Here is a 23,323-nt window from a genome sequence, read left to right on the forward strand (position 1 = left end):
GCAAACTAATAAGTGCTTGTTTTTCCCCAGAATTACGCGAACGCACACAGAAAAATGTGCTTACGGTCGAAAACAATGTCGACGCCTGCCGGCAAACGTGTTTTCGACCGTAAGCACATTTTTCTGTGTGCGTTCGCGTAATTCTGAAATCATTTAAGAGCCCTTATGAATATTTGTGCGCCTTGCATCAATATTATGTTGTTGCGTGTTATTGCCTTGTAACACAGTTTTGGTGACAGTACTACACTAGGCGGAAATAATTTGTTTCTTTGTCTGGCCGAAGATAACAAAAACTAAGAATGTCTGTACTTGGGATGGATTCCAGACAAGCACGCGCTGCTGTTTTCGCTCATAACTGCCTACGCTTCGCGGGGCTCACAGTCGATTTTGTGAAGATTGAAAAGATCCCCAGGTGGTCTAAATTACTCCGTAGCTCTCCACTACGGCTGCTCTTTCTCCCTTTCCGCTTTCTTTCCCGCCTTCCTCCCTTCCATTGCAGCGCTAGGGACTCGCTCGAGCAGCGCGGGTCAGGCATGGGTCAGGTGCATAAAGCAAGTGCGACAGATACTGCGCCTTTCCTTTCCTATGAACCAATTATTATTATTATTATTATTATTATTATTATTATTATTATTATTATTATTATTATTATTATTATTATTATTATTATTATTATTGTTGTTGTTGTTGTTGTTGTTGTTGTTATTATTATTGTGCTGTAGCACGAAGACCACATGGTTGTTCCTGCGCACATTAAATAAAGATTGATTGATTGATTGATTGATTATTATTATTATTATTATGATTATTTACGAGTTGGAATAGTATCCCAATTGAGTCCTTTTGAATTCATGCTGCATAAACTTGTTTCGAATTTGTTTGATCGTGTCGTGCCGTAGTAATTTCACTGCATATTTTATTCGCAATAAGTGGCCTCTCAGTTACCTCAGTGATTTTAAAAATACTCAGTGGGTTTTCGTAGCACTTTTTAGCATGAAGCAAAAATTATTCCTTGATGGTTTTTCTCCTTTTCAGACGGAACCCACAATCGAGGTGGCCAACGCTGATTCAATACCTCTTCCCGCGCTTGGTCAGTTCGCGTGAACGCGCGTCAAGTAGCAGCAGATGTGTGCGTGCAGTTTCTGTCATAAACAATAGTGCGGGGCTCTTATTACCACGATGGGAGACATTTTTTGTCTCGTCATACTGGAAAGCGGCAGAAGACGGAAGCTGAAGCTTCGAACTGGAACCTACGACGAGCTGCTAGCAGGCCTGGCAAGCATGACTAAAGTCGACTCCAAAACTACTCAGGTAAGCTCTCTCGCGCTCCTTACTTGGCTCTGATTACGAAGCGCTCGCACAGCCTTGTGTTCTCTTGTTCGGTACTCCGCAAATATTCGATAGTCTGAGTAAAACCACTTGTATCGGACACGGGAGCCTGAAAGGCGCGTTTGACGTACAGCGCATGGTCGTCGAATGGAACGTGGTGCCAATCGAGGCCGCCTTGACCGCTGTTTTTCCTGGATCCAGTCATGCTACAGTTGTGAACACGCGTGTCTAGAGCGCGAAAGTGTTTTGCTGGGCAGCATAGAGAGAAGTCTTGGCTCAGGTGCTCCATGAAGAGTACAGCGAATTTGACGGGGCAAATAGCATAGCTATGCTCATTCGGTCTGCATTTGAGTTCTTGCTCAAAACTATCATTTCCTTTGTGCGGATAGCGATGAAACGTTCATGAAGTTTTGTTCGACTATGTAGTGTTTTAGTCATTCACAGAAAGCGGGAAGGTGAAGGGACTCACTCATGCGCCGAATCACTTGCAACGGAACTTCTTATCTAACGTGCCTAATCATACTTTATATTTTATGTGTCAATATACTTGAGGCATGCGTAATGCTCCAGTGATGTCTTATGGCACACTGAGCAAATTGTCTGGCTTGAAATCTCATATTCTTTTTGCGACAGGTGCAGATGTTTGATGCTGACCTTGATGACTTTGTGGACCTCTTGCCTGGCGATGTAGTGCCAAACAGGGCAAAGATACATGTCACTCAGAATTCTGCCTCAGCTTTGGGCTCTCTGGACGATAGTGCTGTGCCCTCCAGTCCACCACCAGAGTCTACGTAAGCAATTACGCATACTACAAGGGGGTCTCGCGACACGGAGAACTTAAAATTGTCTCGGAAATTTTGTCTACGTGGAAATTTGGGTAACTGTCAGGAATGCCATCAAATTATGACCAAGTCAGGGTAAAAGACAAGTCAACTGAGTGGCCTGCAGTGAATGTTAATTGTGCCATTAATGGTCCATTCAAGTTGATGCGATGTATTTTTTTTTTTTTTTTTTGCTCCTAAGTGTTTACTGTAAAGCATGGCATCCGGTTCGTTTAGCTGTCTTGTTCTTGTGGACAAAGTGAGCACTGTATACACTGGTTGGTTCTTTACTGGTTTGCACAGTACGAAGTTAGTTTGGGCTAGTGCAGATCAGTAAACGTAGCTGCATTCAAAAGCATTTCTTCTAGAATAAGCCATAACCACTAATATGTGAAATGTTTGCATTTTCCCTGCCCTGACATGGCATCAAAATCGTCATGGAAAGCTTGTTTTTGGGCTGTATCGACCTCTATTTTTTTTCAACATTTTTGCAGCTTCACTAAGTTGGTTATTTTTGTTTGCTTCTCCGTGCTTTCAATAAGTATTGTATATTGTCTATTACCATTGAGTACTGCTCAATTGTCAGGGAATTTAACTAAAATAGATAAAACATAGAGAAAAATTTCTTGCCATACTGGGAGAGGTTTGTGAATGACTGCTATCTTTGAAGTAATGTAATGAAGAAGTTGAACAAAAGAGTCGAGGCAGATGAAGACAAGAAGTGTTGCTGCTTGCCACTCTGGTTCCTGATGGCTACGAGTGGCCTAAGAGCTGCCTTGCAGTAAAAATATTTTCTGTGTATTCGTGCAGGTTTTTAACAATCTTATTTTCATCAAGCAGCTGTAAACTTTTGTAGTTACTCATGCAAGGCTATGTAAAGCCAGCAAGCAATTCTTAGCTCTCAGTTATGTTGTCTTGTTGCGATGTATGCCCATGTTGCTGTCATTCAAGTGTTTTCTTTTTGTTCATGAGAAATTTAAAATTAGTTTCGCTCCTAGCCTCTAGTCTATAAACAGACTTTCTCTTCTCAGCCTGAGAGAGGGACCGTTGCTTTCGGCATCCGAGTACCCATTAAGACTCTTTTTTGCTGGAATGCGTATTCATAAAATCGTTGCTTCTATTTTGCAGCTCAGTGAAGTGGAAGGAACGTTTGTCTTCAGAAATGGATTTATGAATATCTCTTGGAGAGGGCAGTTGTAGGGAAGGGGACCACATTGTTTGCACCGAGAGTTTTTTATCTTGTTAAGCTTGCACAAACGAAGAAGGCATTTTCCTAAAATACACAACTTCGGCTGAGAACTCCTGCAGTAAGTGGTACTTATTTCTGCTAGTCAGGAAACAATTTTTTTTTTTTATTTTTTTAGTGCAGAGTAATAATCGTAAGCAACATAAGCCTCACAGCATACGGTTATTTTATAACTGAACAGTAGTTAATTTTTCATTGCCGTGAGTGTGGATGAAAGTTTTATTCTAAACCACTCAAATACAGGGAAACCATCTTGAATTTTGTTTTTCTTTTTCTAGGAAAGAAAGCCGGAACGAAGCAATTGTAGTGCCTCTTGTGTGAACTTCCTCGGGGCATCATGAGCAGATGAACCTGTATAGCTAGCCTACGATGTCTGAAGCCAACCTGTTCACATTCGGCCAGTTCTAGCAGCCGTAGGGTACTAGAAGTAGTCAGTTGAGGAATAGTTCATCATTGTCTATACTGCCCACTGGTATGTGCAGAAAGTTTGGCTCAGTGTAGTTGCTATTATTCAAAAACGACCGCACTACTTTTGTGCGCTAACTTTAAGACACTGACGACATGTAGAAGTTGGCCTGTAATGAAAGAGTGCCCATTCTTGTATAACCACTCTCACCGAAAAATGGAGATTTCAGAAGCTAGACAAAGACTAGCCAAATTATATACAGGAAATACCATTGTTGGCCAATTTTGCAAACAGTGTGTGACTGGAAGTTTATTTTTGAATGCCAATTCCAGAGGTTGTGCTACTCTGCCTTTAAGAGATAGTAAATTATTTTTTTCTTCAAAATGCCTTTTTTGTGCATGCGTCACAAAGAGCAGCATAACTATTATTTATTGCAATGTTTACGGCCATAAATGGATGGTTTGCTGTCAGACAAGCGTTGACATGCCCAGGGAGAGGGAGGGAATCTATTTTCACCGAGAACACTGACTGAATGGAATTGCCCTCGACATTCCTATAAGTGAAGACTACCTTTCATATGCCAGTTATCAGGTGACAGAATCATACTTGCATGCAGCAGCAAGAAATGAAGAAAAAGAGGCGTTGTAATTGAAAGAAGCCAGGTAGTCCCTTGAATCTCAGTATGGTCAGTACTTTCATGTGTGTTAGCTAAAGGAATTTTATTACTCCTAACTACAGATATTGCATCATATGCAAAGCTTTGGTAACTCTACCTGAGCGCTGTTCTGTCACGAATGTGTTGCAGGTATAGTCAAATTAAGGTAGCTTTTGTATGCATTCCGTTTTAGTGGTGCAGCCTGGGCATTGCCATTATAGTAATGATGAGTGGTTTTTCTGCTCGCGTTTCCAGAGTCCAAATTGCCGATGAATCGTCTCCGACGTTCATAGAGTTTGTCAAGCAAGAATGTCCGCAGCCTAGTGCCGTTCCATCCAGGTAAGCGTTAGTCAGATGCCTAGTGACACCAGTCCACCAGAACCTTAGTAATACCCGAGTTTGTCATGCCCGTTCACCTCAGTACTCCTTTTTCTCTTACTTACTGGACAGCATTAGAGGGGCCTTTAACAGTTTCTGTCAGATTACACTGGATCGTTTAGTCAAGGAGTCCAGTATCGAAAAATTACAATGGGAATTGCTCTTGTATGTGCTTCGTTAAAAAGCTTAGAAGTGAATGAAAATTAAGGTCCTTTCATACCATGACTTTCCTCATTTCGTGCACCCTAACATATGTGGCTGTGTTCTGCGCAGATAGCACAATGTCATGATCTGTCTCGAATATCATCAACTTGCGTGTTTTCTAGGACAAATGCTGAATGACTTGATTGGCAGCGTGGCTCTTTCGACTGAAGCTTTGTCCTAGCTTGCAGACTGAGGGAATGCTTCATTGTTTTGATCCTGTCATTTGCACTTCACTATCAACACTGAACCTGAAGGCATCTAGGCATGCGCAGTTGAATGTGTGGTGGTGGATCATGGTAGCGGATCGCGGTACACTAAAACTCTCCAATACTGGAAGGGTAGGTTTTTTGCACTTCAGAAAACTTGCAGTGGCATGCGATGAGTGCAGGGAGCGGACCATATTGTTTTGCAAGCAACTTGTTTAGCTCTGTGACTAAAGGTCTGCAATAGCTCCAAGAGATGTGCCCGTTTCTCTCCTTTGTGCTTATTTTTTTTTAGTTAGAAGGAAATAAAGTATTTTCCTTTAAAATTAAAATAATTGCCTGCAACACTGCATGAGCGAGCTTTGTGACAGGGGCTCGCTCAGGGTACATCAGGCCCCCGCTCGATGTCTATTAGGAAGGCTTGCTTTTCTGAAAATGCACTGAGCAGTGCTGCCATGACTGGCTGGGTGTTGCAATTTCTTTAACTAACTCTCAATGATAGGGCTCATGCGGAAGTGTATTGCAGCTGATATGACCAGTGAAATTTATTTGGCATCCTTTTGATAGCAAGGAAATGGAGCGGCTGTGACAGGCATGGTAGATGAATGCACCCTTAGGCTGCTCCTTACCCTGCCGCCAAAGAAAACAAACAAAACATGACAAAAGAAAATTGCACCATAAAATTTTTTTTTAATCTTTATAGCTTGGCAAAAAAAAATTTAGAGCATTTTGGGTTTCTGGTTTTATGTGAAAAAAAAAAAAGCTGAATAAGGGATTCGAGATTGGAATGTATGAGGAAAAGCTGATGCATAAGGGACAGGCTAACGTAAATGCTATGTCAGTGACGTTCCATTCAGGGTGTTTTTCCTGGAACTGAAAAGGAGGCAGTGTGGGCAGTGTGGAAGAGAAGGCACTAGAACAGGTCAGTGGAACAACAAATTAAAATACCCATATAGGGACCGGACAGCTGAATGGGTGGCGCCGCCTCTCGGCGCATCGCTCAATCACAGGAATGCGCCGGCCCCGGCCGGCGCATTGCCAGCGCATTGGAGGTTACTGTTTGTCGTTGGTTTGTGTGGAAATTGGAAATCCTAAGGTCTAGATGACGTTGTGCCTGAATATATCCTGAAGAGAACAGAAAGTTGGGCTAGTTAATTGTGTGAATATGTCCAGTGAAATGAAGTCTGGTCGAACAAGGCTGGCGAAACGCGGTGCGTTGTTGGCTCCACCGGCAGCTACGCAAACTCGTCGGACGTTTTTAAGTCGATTCATTTCTACGGGTTTCCACAGAAGCATGAATGGCGGGTGACCTAAGCATGGTTCTTTGAAAGGCAAAGGCACGAATCTACGTATTTGGTTACTGTGTGGTCATGGAAAGCGCCGAATTTTTAAAATTCCGCTTGCTACCGGATGCTCTGTGCCTTCTGTTCCCCACGAGTGACGGCACGAGAGTCTCGGAACCGAAGCCGCACTCCTTTATCTGTAGTCACTTTATTGACAATTGGAAATCGAAGTAACCCAACAGCGTAAGTTACAACGCTAGCATTTCCCCGCCTGTGTACAAGAAAGCCCCAGCACGGAAAAAGAAAAGGCAGCTCCACCATCGTCGTTCGGCCTGCGTTACGACCTTCAGTGATGGGTAGAGGCAATGTTTGTGCGCATACTTACGCTGACATAGTCAAAGATAATTAACTTTTTTCTCTTAACAGAAGAGCAGATAGGAGACATGAACAATCCCTATTGCCATGATCCTGTCATTTTTCCTCTTTTAGTTTGTCAACCAATGAAAATGCGCTGAGAGCTAGCTCTGCGTTGATACTCTTGGAATTTGTTAACATTTGTTTGTGGCATGTCCATTTCACCTAATAAAATCACTCATTTCACAGCTCAGTCAATACCGCATGGTCACAGAATCTGCTATCGGCTTCATATAAAAGTCGAACAAGAAAAAAAAATACAATTTAATTTGTGGAAACGAGCATAAACGTAGCATTTTTTTTTTTTTTTTTTAAATTTCGAAGGCCATGTAGCGTTTATTTTTTTTTTTCGCATTCACGTTGCATCTGACGCGGCTTTACGTATTTTCTCAGCAGTGTCCATTTCCTGGCCCGCCTAAATACATGTGTTTCTCATCGGCGTTTTAGTGAACGTGAGATTTCTTGATTGTGGCGTAGTATGGCAAGACCGTTTAACCTCTCTCAGAAATTGATTCTAGGTATGGCCAATGTAAACAGATTTAGCAGCAGTCCAGCAAGCTGCAGTGACAAAGTTGTAAAAGGAATGGCTTTCAGTTATCCGGATCCCTTTACGTGCAAATAGAAAACTACATACATGGTCGTGTCCTCTCACACTCATCAGGTATCGAGGCCAGCTAGGTATCGGCCCCGTAAGTTCGTGGTACGCTGAGAAAGTAGACCACCTTAGCGAACGAGCCATCAGAGGGATTAATTTAACAATAGAACGCTTTCTTAGTTGTCGGTGGCTTATCTTACAACACATCACACTGTGTTTTTTTTTTTCGATTGTATTTAACAGTTTGACAGTATTGGACTATTGCCTTCAGATGTTCAAGGCAGGTGCGGTCAATCGCATTGAACTTCCTACGCTGAGAGAACGCTAGCAGGAAATTTATTTTTTTTTCTTTTCACAACCTACGCAGCATGTCGGGAGAAAGGCATGCATAGTATAATATTTTCTAAGTCAATTATATGTAGCAGCTCCGACGTGTTCAACAAGAGCATTGCCGTATATGTGAAAATGATGCTGAGGTGGTATTACTAATTTGGCTTATATTATGATTAAGTTTGACGGTCTCAAGGCCGGGTTCAGTGAGCTATTGTAGCCTAATTGTGCAGGAAGTCCTGGAAGTATATGTGTGCTTGCTATTCCAACCATAAATAGGATCCTACTTTTGTCTTGCTTGTTTATTTTTCTCCTTTTACAGCTCTCGTTGTAAGGTTGAAACTGGAATGTCTCTGAATCGTTTGAGCCTAGCTATTACCAAAAAAAGACAGGTGCAGAATCTTTTTCATTTTACATGAACGCTGACCATTACAACTACCACGCTACACGGCTCGGCGGTATTTGATCTTCAGGCAGATTCAGACTAGACCTAATATAAGATAGACGCACAGTGCAGGCGCAATTCCCGTCTTCGAAGTCGCCTTAACAAGTGCCTAACGAAGGTTTCCTAGCGCATGGTGAAATGCGCTGCATTTTCGAGTATATATAACAGAAATACCATGCGCCGGGCGGTTTCAAAACAAAAAAAAAAAAAAAACACGCACACCTTGCCGAGAACGGCCCTTTTCTTTTTCAGGATTTCCCCGTCAAAAAGGACTCCTTGCGATTACTCAAAGCAGCTCAAAGCTCTCAAAGCCACACCGCAAAACGACGGGTAGGAACAGGCTCAAAAACGCCTCGCAGAACGGAAACGACTGCGCCGCTCAGCTGCCTCGCCATTCCGCTGTTTCGGCACTCCGCCGCGGACGGCGGTGGAACAGCGCCATACAGCGCCTCCCACACAGTAGCTGCTCACTGAAACACTATAGGGACCGGGCGCCATACAACGGGCGCCCGGTCCCTATAGTGTTTCAGTGAGCAGCTACTGTGTGGGAGGCTGCATGCATTAATTAATTAATGTAATAATTAATAATTAATGCATGAATTAAGCATGCTGTCTGCTTTTTCATTGGGCATTCAACTATGGTCGGCAATTCGAGATTTCATTAGTATCGTGGTAATATTTGTTTTTAAATTTTTCCGAGCTCTCAGCTCCTCTCTTGCGCTATATTTTCAAGCGACGTCTTAAAAAAAACTTTTTTTTTTTTTTTTTTTGTATTATCTGCGGGTAGCCATACCGGCTGACACACATTTCCACAAAAAATGCCTGTGATTTTTTGCACAGTGATTGGTAACTAGCAGCCTTAGCAGCACTACAAGTCACTATCAAATTACTGTAGGAGCTGCAATTTTCATATTAAGGTTAAAGTGACACTCGAAAAAAGAAGGAAGCCTCCTAGAAGTGCACTAATTATAAAGGCTAACCTGATGGCAAGACAGCCTAAATTTTAGTGTGCATGCAGCTGATCGAATAGTTAAGTTTTGCTGCAAATTTATGTGTCCACAGCTTAACCATTCAGTGATGTTCAGAAATAACAATTTGGTCATTTTATTTACAATGTTGCTTTTTTTTAAATACTGAATTCAGAAATTTTTATTAAGCAATCGAGGAACCACTCGTAATGAAATATTCGGTTAATACATTACATATTGCTTTGTTAATACATTACATACATTAATATTGGGGATAGAATGCTCAAATCTGAGCATGGTTGTGTGTTTGATTAAAATAGCTCTTTGGGCCAGTTGGTTTATACTTGACACATACAAAGACCAGCACAAAAAAAAATAAAACTGGGACAAAGGAAAGCGATAACTCAATCTCAAGAATATGCACGTACGAATTATAAATGCGTAAATCTTTGTCTGAGCGCTGCTGCTGCTGTCAAGAGAAGCTGTTCCAGATTGACCAGTTACACATGCCACTCCCTCTTGTAGCATGCCAGGTGCTGAGATTTTTCCTTAGGCAAACATTTTTCTCTGTTCTTGCAGCTCCTCAAACTTGCCTGTTTCGGTGGGCTCATCGGGCGGCCCATTTTCACTGGACGCGTCTGATGCAGGAGACCAAACGACCATTGACGATTCTATGGATGCTTCTGAAACGATGATGTGAGCTACTTTATTCCTTTGGCATATTGGCCTCGGTGATCTGGTTGCTAATATCTTGCTAGTGCTGCTTTATTCGAGGACAAAGTTGACCTGTATTGCTTGATTACTGCATTCCGTTGTTCTAAGCTAACCACGTGCTATTTTTAAGCATAAACTATATTGTGCTATGTTCTGAAAGCAAAAGCAGCGAGGACTGCTACATCTGTCGCATAGTTGCGGCGTTGGCGCTGAGACACGGCGTGTTGTATAAGCTCAAAAAAAGTAGAAAACGTCTATCACACAATTTACGCCGACAATATCATGATCTGGGTCAACCGTGGCAGCGATGGCCAGCTCGAATCTTTGCTGCAGGAAGCGATAGATGTCGTAGGAAAATATCTGAGTAAAAAAATTGTAGAGGGCAATTGGACTGCTAAAGTGCGATGAGGCAAAAGCCATTATAGCGCGGTGGATCATAGCCCTCCACTACGGCACCTCTATCTCCCTCTTTCACTCCCTCTTTCACTCCCATCTTCCTCCCTTCCTTTATGGCGTGGTACATGTGTCCACGGAGAATTGTGACAGATACTGTGCCTTTCTTTTCCTGTAAATCAATTTCAAATGCAGCTGATGGCGGTACTAACGCCTCCTAGACATCTGGGTCTGCTTCTGTTTGTTGTGTGGTGTAGCGTTCGAGGAAGCGGCAAATGAAACGCGCCACACAGACGCCTGTATCGGACACCCAGTGGGTTTAGGTTCATATATGCATGAATCGCCTGGTGACCTCATGGCCTGTCGTGACGGTACATGGCACGCCTCTTGTCGAACACAACCAGCATTCCATTGAATGCATCAAAGTGCACTGGTGTTCTATAATTCATTTACAGGAAATTAAAGGCATGGTATCTGTCACTTGCGGAATCCCGCCATCATCCTCTCGGTAGACAAGGGGAGTTATGATGAACGTTTCACGATCCGGGATGTGGCGGATTTGGTAAAGCGCTGGGCTGGGGATCCAAGGGATGGAGGTTCGATTCCCGGTGGAGACAGGGTCTATTCATTTATTTTTAACTATCTACCTCGAAAGTGTGGCACCTTCTGCCGACAGCTCCTGCTGACAACGATGAGGCATTAAAGGCTTTTGCATTAATAAGAAAAGATAGTAATAGTACCACTTACCAGTCTGCACCTATAGGCTGATATTATATATGCTGTCTTTGGCTCTGCTTCCGGTTCTGCCTCCTTTTTTCAGTTCTTTCCTTTTCATTGAGTGGTGTCAAATTAGTGACATCTGGCCAGGCTTGCTTAGAACTTTTTTTGACAGTCAAGTTTTTTTTATTGTGGCATTTCACTACAGGTTTTTCCTTCACTGCTCTGCTCGTTTCTCAGGTGCTTGATGAGCATTTCAAGAGTTTTTTGGTAAAATGGTAAATCTCCAATGGTAAAACTCTAAATGGTAAAACTCCATGCGTGCTGCTGTTCAAAAAGCATGTGCACACGTGCCTGACCTGATGTAAACATCGAGCATCTCCTTTTTGTTTTTGTAACAATGTTCACTGATGTTTAGCAGCTAACTGGACTTCTTGCCCTGCTTTGTGCTGGCATGTAAACTGCGTGATTATTTATTCATTTGTTTATTTAGAATACACCTCAAAGACACCACCTGTGGAGTATTACATGAGGGATAGCGGCATAATATCAAAGTTATACATTAGTTATCACAAATAAATTATTTTCCCTATGGACTTAAAATCTTGTGGATTGGAGTGGAGCATGGCTTGAGGGGGAAGATCATTCCAGTCTTTCGCAGTCTGGATGAAAAATGAAAAAAGATGCGCAGTAGTGTGGGCAGGTGGTGGATGAATGAATGAATGAAGCCTTTATTGAAAGGAAGGGATGGCTCTCGGCCGCTGTTTGGGTTCTTGGGGAGTTAGGAGGGATGGGAGTGTAACTTCATCTTAACGGTTCTTCAAGCTGTTGCTTGTTGCTTGCCATGCGGCCGATCTTCGCGCTGTAAGTCGACCTCTCTCGCACTACTCGAAGCAGGCCGCTCTCACTGCCGTATGTAGCAATGGAGGGTTGTATTTCGGTGCTTGATATAACCTGACCTGCTAATGTGGGCATGTCGTCGTGTGGAATATGCGTAATTTTGTTTCTTCCTCGTGAAAACGATGGACATTGCCATATAAGATGTTCTAGGTCTGCTGTACACTGTTCCTGACAGTGCGTGTATATGTTGTGTTTGAGTGTTTCGGGTCTTCGGAGAAACCACTTGTCAAGTATGTGCGGTGTGTAAGCAGCGTTTGTTATTACTTTGTTGAGAAATATCTCTTGTGGTCGAGTGAGCCCTTTCGTGTCCTCAAACACCGGCGTTGGTGTCGCTTCATGTAATTTAAGTTTACTGTCGTGTTTCATTTTGGTGCGTACATAGTGCATCATCGATCTGCCAGGGGAGCCTTTAGAGAGCATTGTTTGGTAAGGATTTAAGTCTATCGGTTTAGGCATGGAGTTGGGGTGTGGGGCATTGTACGTTTCAGCAAGCCCACCCGCTTGAGCGGCTGCGTTTCCCCCGTCCGTGCCAGTATGTCCCGGTGTCCATATAATTTGAATTTCTATTCCAACTTCCCGCATTCCCTTCAGCCTCTTTCTGATGTGCCTGGCCACTGCGTCGTCCGTAGTTGGTGCCGTCAGCTCTGCAATCGCTGCATATGATTTGGTTAAAATTCGATATCCATTGAAGTTATCTTTTCTGGCTGCAGCGGTCGTAATGGTATTTTTGTTGTGGCTGATGCGTTGCAAACAAAAACATACCTTATAAACAAAAACATGCCAGTGCGCTTGATTTGTTACATGTGGTACAATTTTTCCAGTGAGGAACCACAAGAAAATGAAACTGCTGTTGCAGTGATTGCCGAGGGCGAGCCTGGAGCAAGTGACGATGCAGTCACGTGAGTGAGCTATTTCTAGTGTGTGGGAATGTGTTTGTAGTATATGATTCATAGCTGTCCAGTTTGGACAAACATTACTGCGTTTGTCCAACCATTTATAAGTACATTATAAACGTTATAACAAGTACATTATAAACGTTATAACAAACGTTAATTTCTCGCTACAAACGTTCAGTGGACGGAGCGTTTGGCTGCTTGCCAAGTGTGCGTTTGCGGGATTGAATCGCCCTGCTGTGACCACAGTTTGGTGAAGCGCAAAAGATGTTTTGTGCTTTTTGTGACCAATAAATGATTGATAACTAGGCTCCTCTTGAGCTAGTTTGCAGTATGCTCATCATGATTCTCAGAAATTCTGCTATTACCTCACACATTTTGTACTACTTGGTGTTTGTCTTTTGCTTTCTTGCAAGTGCCAGTGCAGTGTGGCAGTTAAGAAAATACTTTGTGCATCCCCATTCTATAATATTATGCATAACAGTGGCTATATAGTGATCGCTGTTTTTACTTTAAAGTGGTTCGTTCACAGCATTGAAAATGAAAACATTGAGAAAAGTCTTCGCTCATCACAGAGGAAAGAGTAGCTGACAATGAAATGTGTGGGTTTGGTTTATGGGGTCCCAAGGCAATGCTGGCTATGAGGGATGCTGTAACGGAGGGCTTCGAATAATTTCTACCACCTGATCACTAATGTGCACTAACATTGCATACTGCATGGGCGTCCTTCGTTTTGTCTCCTTCAAAATGTGGTCGCCCCTGCTGGGATTGAGCCTGGGTCTCTGGGCTTAGCAGTCGAGCACTTTGACCACTGAACCACTGCAGCGGGGGAAAACGTGTCAGCATATATTTTCACACCCGGCCATGTAATGTTGTGCATGCCACAAATGTCCACACTGCAGTGTGGCTTTCCCCAGGAGCCAGATACATATCTTATAAAGCAGAGGACCATCTCTCCAGGCTGGAGGCTGGAGGCTGGCGCTTGTTCTTTTCCTTCTGGGCGAGTATAGCCTCCACTTAAGTGTAACTTAACTTGAGTGTAACCTAAGGTCTAGCCTCCACTGAAACATTAAGGCTGCATTGCAGTGTACAGCATGGGAGTAGATAACACTTATGTTCTGTACTCCGCCGGGTGGCCCACTGCGTTCGTGCTAAGCCGAGCAGTGTCATGTGAAAGCAGCGAGGGACTTCTTCCGCCCAGGGTGTTGCGAGACCTGCCTCACATTTCACTGAAATAACCATGGCTTCCCGAGGATTGGTCGACGCCATTGGCTGAAGGGCCTTCTTTGAGGGATGCCTGCCATTTTTTTCTTGAGTTGTATCCCACTGTAGACGGGGTCTCCTGATGTCATCGCTCTTTCAACCTAGTTAGTGCTTGGTGATGTTGTGCGACCTTGGACGTAGCCAATCTTTCGGCCAGACGGGAAATTTCGTGAAACCACTGGATGCCACTGGGTTTCTCTGCTCTTGTGGGCTCTGACTCTATTGCTTTAGTAGCAGCCACTAGCTTTCATGTGCTTCCCCTCTTGCTCCGGGCAGTTGTGATCTATCATTTCAGACATTACCCTTCAGCTCATCTGTACCGGCAGCTTTATGGCTCTCTGAGGTAACATTCAGATGGAAGGGCACTAAGTCTGCCTACAGGACCGTGTTTCAGTCAATGCTTTTCGAAGCGCGTAACCATGCGCATGCATATACTGTTTGCTTAACTCAATAGAGTTTGTCAGATTGCTGTGCAGAGTACCTTAGCAGGCCCTAAATGACGTCAGTCAAGGTTATGTGATGCTGTAATGAAGCAAGTATCCAAAGAACCACTTGAAGAATTCTTGGTTGGTTTATGGGATTTAATGTAGTGTGGGGCTGCAGGGAATCCGACAACCCGGGGTTCTTTAATATGCACTGACACGGCACACGGGCGCCTTGCTTCTCTCCCATCGAAAAGCAACCCGCCACAACTGGTATTCGATCCTGCACCCTTGGACACAGCGGTTGAGCACCCTAACCAGTGCACCACCATGGCGGGACACTTGAAAAATTGTAAAATACCTTTTTACACAGTTCCTTCACCGGTACGGATTTCAGGCTTACTGGCCGCAGGCATAGTAGAAACGACTAAAGCTCTGTCACTTTCCTTTGATCAAGCTCTTCTTCGTGGCAATATGTGCCATGCTTAGGCAGCCAAAGTCTTCTGAGACTATGTGGCAAAAAATATGCGGGTAATGCCTTTGCAGTTAAGGTTTACTTTTGTCCTTGCGCTTAAAGACACCAAACATTTGTATTTTCTTAGACACAAGAGTTTGTACATGGAAGCATGGCCTGTGTCATTCTGTCCGTTACTGTTGCAACACGTCAAATTTGCAGGTGCTCGCTCAGGCTCACTCACAAAAGTTTGGTCAACCTGTACGCTCACTCAAACTCGCACTCGTAGATCCCGGCCTCACCGAACTCATAAATTAATTTATTTAGACTCGCAACTTACTGAAACTCGCTCCAACTCTCAACTCATCTGGAGCTTATTGCAACTCAAAAGAATTGCTTCGACTCGCGGCTCATTCGAGCTCACTCACTCATTTTGACTCACTACTCCTCTGGATTCAGCCATTCATATCAACTCGTGGCAAGTTCGGACTTGCTTGCTTGTTTCATCTCATGTCCAGCTTGAGCTCGCTGAGTTCAGCGAGCTCAGCGATTTCTTTCAGGCCAAGTGGCACTGACCATGTTTAGGCAAAGAAGGCTGTTTCTTGCGCTTCAAATGGTTTGTTTGGTCATTTTCCATGATATGGGCGAAGCACCTCGCGTGATTTTTTACCTCACTGTAAATATTTCCTCCTCTTCACTGTCGTAAATGAGAGAGAAAGTACAAACTCTCACGACCAAACACAAATCTTGGTCTGAGCCTGAACTTTCCTCTCTTACCGCGATGCGAATGTTACTCCGGATTCACTCATGAATTGGGTCGTGACCTGGTTCTGCACTCACTCACAACTCTGAACATGATCTCAAGGTGAGCTTGAGTGAACCCAAGGTAGTCGATTCACGTGCGATTCTGCTGACCTGTGGCAAATGTACAGAGTTGGTCTCATTTACCTAGTCCAGAGCTCTGGAGCGGTGTGCTGCAGAGCACATTGAGTTGAGTCTTAACTCAGCTTCTTTCTAGGAAACACCACTCCTTCCATACAGCACTGCTCGAGCACTCTGGACGAGTATGATAGACTGTGTTCATGTATTCAGTCAAGTAATGTGTCCAGGGATGTAAATGGTGAAACGCCAGTGTGGTTTCAGTCATCAGCTTTAGAATAATGTAATGCATCACGATGGGCTGGGTGAGGAGGGTGCAGCTCAGGAAACTTAAAGGGGCGCCGTGACGTTCGCCAGACCACTAATTCCAGCCGCTCTAGGTTCTTTATACCTTCTCGATGCCCCAAAGCCCAATCATAACGACGAAATCATAGTGCCTAATATTTTAATCCGCTTCAATAATAGGCATTTTGGCACCCATGTGAGCGACACATGACGGCGAAGTTCGTTAACGGATATGACGTTTCCTTCTCGCTTGGGCGCTGATTGGTTGAACACTCACTTTAGATTTTACATTCGACTGTTCTTCAAGTTACTATGCAGAAAACAAATAAAAGGTGTGTGTTCCTGAAGTGCTTGTAAAAATAGGGACTGTAAACTCCAGTAAATGAGGGATTGTCAACAAGTTCGGTGGAGCGTCTGCTTGCTGTGATCGATGATGGTGATGGTGGCTTTGCCCTTCGTAGCAGGGCGCCACTATCGCCGCTGCCTTCTGACGCGGCAGAGGCAAAAATTAAAGGAAAAAAGAACAGAGAAAAAAGAGAGAAAAAGTCAGCGAATTCGCTGTCCAGGCTGCACGGTCACAAGCACAAAGGTCATTCCCGCAGGCTCCTCAAATGCCAAGGCAGCTGACAATGTTCGGATCTCTGAGGTCGGCAAAATCGCTGGACAGTCTAAAATCAAATGCTGATCGTTTCTGCCGACGCTGCAAAGATGGCACTAGTTTGTCGAGATCGCTTGTGAAGCGCGCTCACTTCACGAGCGATCCCCTTGCCGACCCTGTACAGGTACAGGGCAGGCTTCACCTTAGCTTCTGTATGCCATTCATCTGTCTTCGCGTTTCGCACTCGCTCTTGAACTTTCGCACAAGTAGCGCTCGAGTGATCCGTGACAGCAGCAGTGATGTACGCTGGCAGAACACCAAAACGGCGATGCAGATTTGCCGACTGTCGGGTCCACCTCGTCGACACCCCCGCAATTGGATTGGAAAATATTTGTCAGCATTGAACGATATGTGGGCACTACACTTAGATGACAAAGATGGTGTGGAGCAGCGTCCGGTGGGCTAGGCTAGCTTTGGGCAGACGGAGAAGCCGGTCCTCATAGCACAGCTTCGCACAACGTCGTTACCATGGTAACGACGCTGCCAAAAAAAGTGCGGCGACAGGTTGAGTTGGACAGGCAATCATGGTGGATAGCTTCCGATACGTCAGCAGAAAGCTGCGTTTCTCATAGGTTTCACCCAAAACTAGCACTGGGCGAGTGAAATGGGAGAGGGAATCCTTCTCACACCAGCCCAGACTTGCTGTTATTTTTTTCTTGTATTTAATATTTTATAAACCGAATAACTCTCGTTTCCGCACGCCGATTTTTGTATTTCTTTTTGAACTGACGTCGGAATGGTGTAAGGAACTTGGAGGTTGGCTGAAATTAGTGGCCTGGCGAACGTCATTGTGCCCCTTTAAGCCTGTCATCATCATCATCATCAATTCAGGTGCCTCTCTTGGTTACAGCATCCACAGCCATGATATCCACTGTGGTCAGTTACAGCTTTTGCAAAGCTTTCTGGCTTCCTGCAGGAACAGTGCAGATTGTCATTGTGAACCCGGTATTGATGCCTTTAATAGCTAGTCAAAGAGAAGTAAGGTGGCTGTCTTTTACCAGGAATGGAGACGGTCCCAGAGCCAGGTAGTTTTCCTCACCCCAGTGTAGTATGCCAACCGTGAAAGGTAAGGTGGCACTGGGATTAGGGATGCGTTGATAATCTCCTCTGCAATACCAGAATGTTTAAAGTGACCATTTTGTTCTGGCCAACCTCGTTTCTTTTTTTTTTTCCAGTCCTCGAAATAGCAGTCGTATTTTGAGGAAGGCACGCGGTCCCTCAGGAGTGGCAAAAATCTGTGCCATGCTCGATGCAGGTATGTGTGAAGTTACGTTGTCTACCTGCGATACTGTTTCCAGCTCGACCTCGATTTGGGCGCACTTTCATGCCTCTGCAGATTCATGAGTCACTTGTGAAGGAAGCAGAGAGTGAAAATATTACCTCCTACGGTGAAACCTTGTTAATATGTACCCGCTTACCAAGAAGTTGCGGTTAAAGCATAGTTGTGAAGATTCCCCGGCTGAGCCGCTATTGAAGCCCATGTATTGGTTGACCGCTTAAGGTGTAGTGGCTCGTGAAGTTCCTACCTGTTAATGCGCACTTTTCATTGCAGTTCGGCTGAGGCCGTGCTGCGACGCAAAACCTTTTCACCTTTCCAAAAAGCGTCATGAACGCGCGGACTGCCGGTGATACAACTATAGTATACTAGAAAGTATTCTAGAGAAAGTATGCGGTTATTTTGACCATGTTCCAACGAGCACTGTTCGCCATGGTGATGTCCATGTCAATAGGCAGCCCGAGAATCGTCTGCCGCTTCAATATCGTTGGCAGCCCTATCTTAGTAACCATCACAGTCACCCCAACCCACCCACGTGACTTCGCGGTACGCGTGCAGTTGCCTCCATGGCAGTTGCCACGTAGCCCATCTTCCTTTCTTTTCTTTGTGGATGTGGTGCGCAACAGGTGATTGCATCGTCTGTATTAAGCAGTGTTGCTTTGCGAAGCGGTTGTTGCGTGAGTGTGAACGGGCGGCACTATGCCCCTCCCCAAAGCAATGAAGATATCGAGAATGAGGACAGTGGCGATGACTTGGAAAGAGCCGATTCAAGCCCTACTGTGATGGAATCCGCTCAGGCATTAACTGCGATGAGAGCATTCGCTGACAAGTTGGGCCTTATGGACAAGCTTGCTCCCGGTCTCATTGATTTTGAGACTGCTGTTGTCGCCGCACAACCGCCACGGCGGCAATTGAAAATGACCGACTTCTGGTCGGCAGGACGGGAATAAAGTGCATGTGTACGTGTATTCACGGAAAATTTACAGTGCCTGGTTTTTTCTTTGCTTTTGAAGGGTGAGTAATGGCAAATTTGTTGTAATCAGTTAAGGTGTACTGCTGGATAGTACATACTTTTGCCGCGTCCCCGCCAACTACATATTAACGGGGTTTTACTTTATAAAGCTTTTAAAAACGTTGTTTTAGTTGATAGGGACCCACAGTAGAAGAGATGGGAAAGATTTTTTTTTTTTTTTTTTTTTCGCTATAAACTTAAACGAAAAAAAAAGGAAGCAAGGCTTCACTTACCAGTGTTTTGCCAAGGGGGCTTGTCTCCGTCCGGGTGCACATATTGACAAATCCCAGTGTCCGACTGTCGGAGAAGGGGTCAGAAAGTGGGGTGTTGTACTTCTCTTGCACCGTTTAGTTATCCCTGTGAGGCTTGACGTAGCACCTGGGATGTGAAGTGTAAAAATGTAAATAATTTTTGGTTCGGTTTCCAGAACCCCATGAGTTGCTTGCGTACTTCCAGAAACGGCCTTCTAGTACGGCATATATACCTAATTAAGATCAAACCATTAGTTGCCAGGACTGCGGGAGCCATCCTGGAAGAAGTCCAGCTCTAGAAGCAAAAGAGTCATATAATATCAAGTGTTATTATGCGGCAGTGACAGTTGATGCCGCAGTTCCGTTCTCGATATGCGCATGGATATTGATGCCTCAGTTTTATGAGTGTTTGACATTCACAGATCACCAAAATTAGCCATGTTTAGTTACAAACACCATACAACATCCTACTATCTTTAGTTTTAGGTTTAGGTTAGGTTGTAACTTTAGGATGTTGGATGTTGTTATCCTCTATCTCTTAATAATTATGTGCTTCGTTATTATGCATCACTGCAGTTACGGTACATGAAGGAGAATATCCTGGAGCTCAGATAATTTTTATCCAACACGTTCAATGCCTGGATGTCGCAGGTTCGAGTGTGAGCCTCCTGCTGTTCTGTTCGGCTCAGCTGCGGGAGTTGAGTCTGAGTAGCTCTTTTACACCCGTCATTAGCGCCGCTTTGATGAGCAGAGTTTTGTACGTATCTCGCGCTGCTACTTACACCACACCATGTCTCGTGCTTGCCTTCAGCCTCACGGGACAACAGTTCGAGGAGCAACACCCAAGAAGAAGAAATGGCGGATGGTAGCGGGGACCAGGATGTGGTGGACAGGCCCGAGCCCATTGAAGATATCGAAGGCGCCACACGTGAGGCTCTTCACTTCACTGGCATTTTGAAAGGGGGGGGTAGGTCACGTGACCTTGACGTCACTTCACGTTACCTTGACTGTGGCAGTGGTCACAGGCCACTTGGTGGCCTAAGTTGCTATGCTGCAGTCACATGGCGCCCACCAGGTCACGTGACCTTGGCATTGACAGTGGTCAGTTTCAAAGTATGCGCAGTGTAAAGGGCGGGCCACTTCTTTTTTATAGTTTTATTTTTCAGCAAGATCTGCTATAGGACACATTCAATCACTCGTAGTCCTGCTCTCCTGTGGTGATGATGAGTGGAAATGGAAAGGTGGACGGACTCCTTGCATTGCCCTGATCTCCTGGGGAATGGGAAAGCACGATGGAAGTGGAGGAGGGGGGTTTTGTAGGTGGCATGTGCTGTGATTGCATTCACTAATGAGCAGTAAGTTAGAATGTGGCTGGAAGAGTGGTGCACAGTACGCGCATCAGTTTTTTCACCTCGCTTCATGGACGAAAGTGGGGCCCATAATGTTGCTGCAGATTGCTCAGGAGATCGAGCATTGGCGTCGTGAAGCATGTCCTGCATGTGCACACTATACGAAGGGGTTTTAATAAACTCTTTCGGGACCATGGAAAAAAAAAAAAGCAATGTGTAAGAGGTCTTGAAAAAATTTCTTTAGTGAATGGAGTATTTAAACAATCCTGGTGTAGCATATGTCAAAATGTAGCTACCTAAATGTTATTTTATATATGCAAATCATATTTCGCCTAAAAATATACACATGAAAAAATGGTTGAGTGCAAACTTTTCGGGGAAAACAGGCTGGAAGTTTGCAAAAGGCATGGGCATAAAAATAAGACACCAGAATGAAAAGTTTCGTAATATGCAAAAATGGGGCACGGTGCCTTCTTTTTTTTAACTTTTACATGAGGCTCATATCCCGAATAAAAACATTTTACTAATTGAAATACAGTCGTGTAATTAATACGGATTACTCAAATTATGGACAATATTTTCAAGGACCAAAGTTTTTCAATGTGTTCAAGCAACGTTAGTATAGAAACTCGCTACCTGGACAGTGGACAAGAAGTAAAGCAGAGGGCCCATTGAGATGCGTGTATTTTTGTCACGTTAATATGGACAGTTACGAGAAGAAACCTCGATCTATGCTATCAGAAGTTACATTTCCCGCATTTCGAGAGCAGGACTGTAGAAGAACAAAGTTAAATATTGTAAATCACTGAGCGTTTGCCCTTTTCTTTTGCGGTTTCGTGCCTTAAGCACAAAGTTTTCCAGCAGCCACTTGGCTCTTTTCCGTATCGTCTGGAGTGGCTATGAAGAAAACTATCCGCAGGTTGTTGTACGTAGAAAGCAGCTCAAGATTCGTTGATACGGACAACTTGTCTTGTGAACAGTTTCGCTAGGGAACCAAGATATCCGTATTAACGAGGCACGTGTAGTTACAGGATCCAGCTATAACATATATTCAAATGTAGCTATGTAGACTGCATTGTTCCTTGCTCCTTGTTAGTGAAAACCCTGCCAATATGATCTGGGTGACCATGTCACTGGCAGTGATTCCATTTCATAGATATGCAATGTGGGAAAGCCCACACAACGAACTTTCTCGTGTGCAATTTTGAGGTTCGATATTGCGGACTGCACTGTTAACAGAAAAGAATATAAGACTTCGCTCACCTATGCAGATGGCTTTCAATTGCACAATATTGCTCCTTATAATAAAAAGCAAAATTGATTGCTTAATTTGGTTAAAGAATGGTGTAATCATTATGCTTATTATGAACACAATGTTCACTTTACTGTACAATCCATTTGCACAACTGATGTGTCTCTTGCGGTTTATAAAATGAAAATGTGAATTGATTTCAAAAGCTACCTGGTACTATACGACAAATGCCCTGAAAAGTCACGAAAGCAATCAAAACGGCGCTGACATGCAGCCCAGCTTTCACTGAATGTAACCCCGCCGCGGTGTTGCACTGGTTAGGGTGCTTGACTGCTGTGCCCAAGGATGCGGGATCGAAGCCCGTCGTGGCGGCCGCTTTTCTATGGCGGCAGAAAGCAAGGCATCTCTGTGCTGTGTGATGTCAGTGCACATTAACAAACTCCTAGTGGTCGAAATTTCAGAGCCCTCCACTATGACGTCTCTCATAGCTCGAGTCTCTTTGGGACATTAAAACCCCACAAACCAAGCCAAACCTTCGCTGAATTTCGCGGCATTTCGCCATCCTTTACTTCTACTGCTATAGAGGCCATGTAACTGCACTTTTATTTTGCACTTTTTTCTTTTCGCAGAAGCATTACTACCCATATTCTTGGATTTTTGCGAGGTGGCTTTGAAGCCTCCTTTTAGAAATTGCTTGCAAAAAGAAGCTCGCCACCTGTGGGTTTCGAACACGGGCCAAGGGCAGAGAGATGAGCCCCGCTGGACTGTGCATTAGACTACTGTGCCATCTTTCTCCTTTTCTTTGTAGCGAGTTTCTTCGCATACTGTAAGCTTTCCTGTCCTTTATGCTGTACTTCAGATATCGTCTTCATTTGCTCGGATAATATTGTACTCAAGAACTTAATTAGGCCTCATCATCCTAAGAAAGCCTAGAGCATCTGTCTAAACACTTTGCTAAACACGCTGACCGGATTCCAAGGTGACCCGGTGACTACCAGCTAACATGCCCTGTTCGGCAGTCTTGCTCATCCTGCTTTCTCTGCCTTTTCGCTGCCACTGGCACCTGTCAAGTCTGTGGCAGTGTTGGGCCTCCCCTCCCGGTAACAGCTGCTACACTCCGGTTACTAGTGGGGATTACACCGTGTTAGGGTGCAATGAAAGGATTAAGAATTTTAACTACATTTGTGGGCTGGAAAAAAATGCTTGTTGAATAAAAAACGAACTTATTGTATATGCAATTTAACAAGTGTGAAAGTGTTGAAGAAGGGGCTTAGGAACCCGTTTAGAGGTAGCCTGAATTTGTCAGCTTGGTAGATTTTTTCGGAAAG

The 23,323-nt window shown here is 44.2% G+C and overlaps 1 protein-coding gene across 1 annotated transcript in view; it reads left to right on the forward strand.

Annotated features, from left to right (window-relative positions):
- Positions 1–1,062: 1,062 nt before the first annotated feature.
- LOC146189191 (uncharacterized) overlaps positions 1,063–23,323 on the forward strand; it is a 28,633-nt gene continuing 6,372 nt past the window's right edge. Inside the window, exons 1-7 of the mRNA XM_084604079.1 lie at positions 1,063–1,311; positions 1,963–2,120; positions 4,713–4,796; positions 9,857–9,973; positions 12,823–12,900; positions 18,031–18,110; positions 20,206–20,322. Of these exons, the coding sequence (XP_084460205.1) occupies positions 1,180–1,311; positions 1,963–2,120; positions 4,713–4,796; positions 9,857–9,973; positions 12,823–12,900; positions 18,031–18,110; positions 20,206–20,322 (766 nt within the window). The 5' untranslated portion in view covers positions 1,063–1,179. The remainder of the gene's footprint in view (positions 1,312–1,962; positions 2,121–4,712; positions 4,797–9,856; positions 9,974–12,822; positions 12,901–18,030; positions 18,111–20,205; positions 20,323–23,323) is intronic.

The sequence above is a fragment of the Amblyomma maculatum genome, chromosome 5 (assembly GCF_055883805.1).
Source record: "Amblyomma maculatum isolate TAMU_Amacu chromosome 5, ASM5588380v1, whole genome shotgun sequence".
NCBI lineage: Eukaryota > Metazoa > Arthropoda > Arachnida > Ixodida > Ixodidae > Amblyomma > Amblyomma maculatum.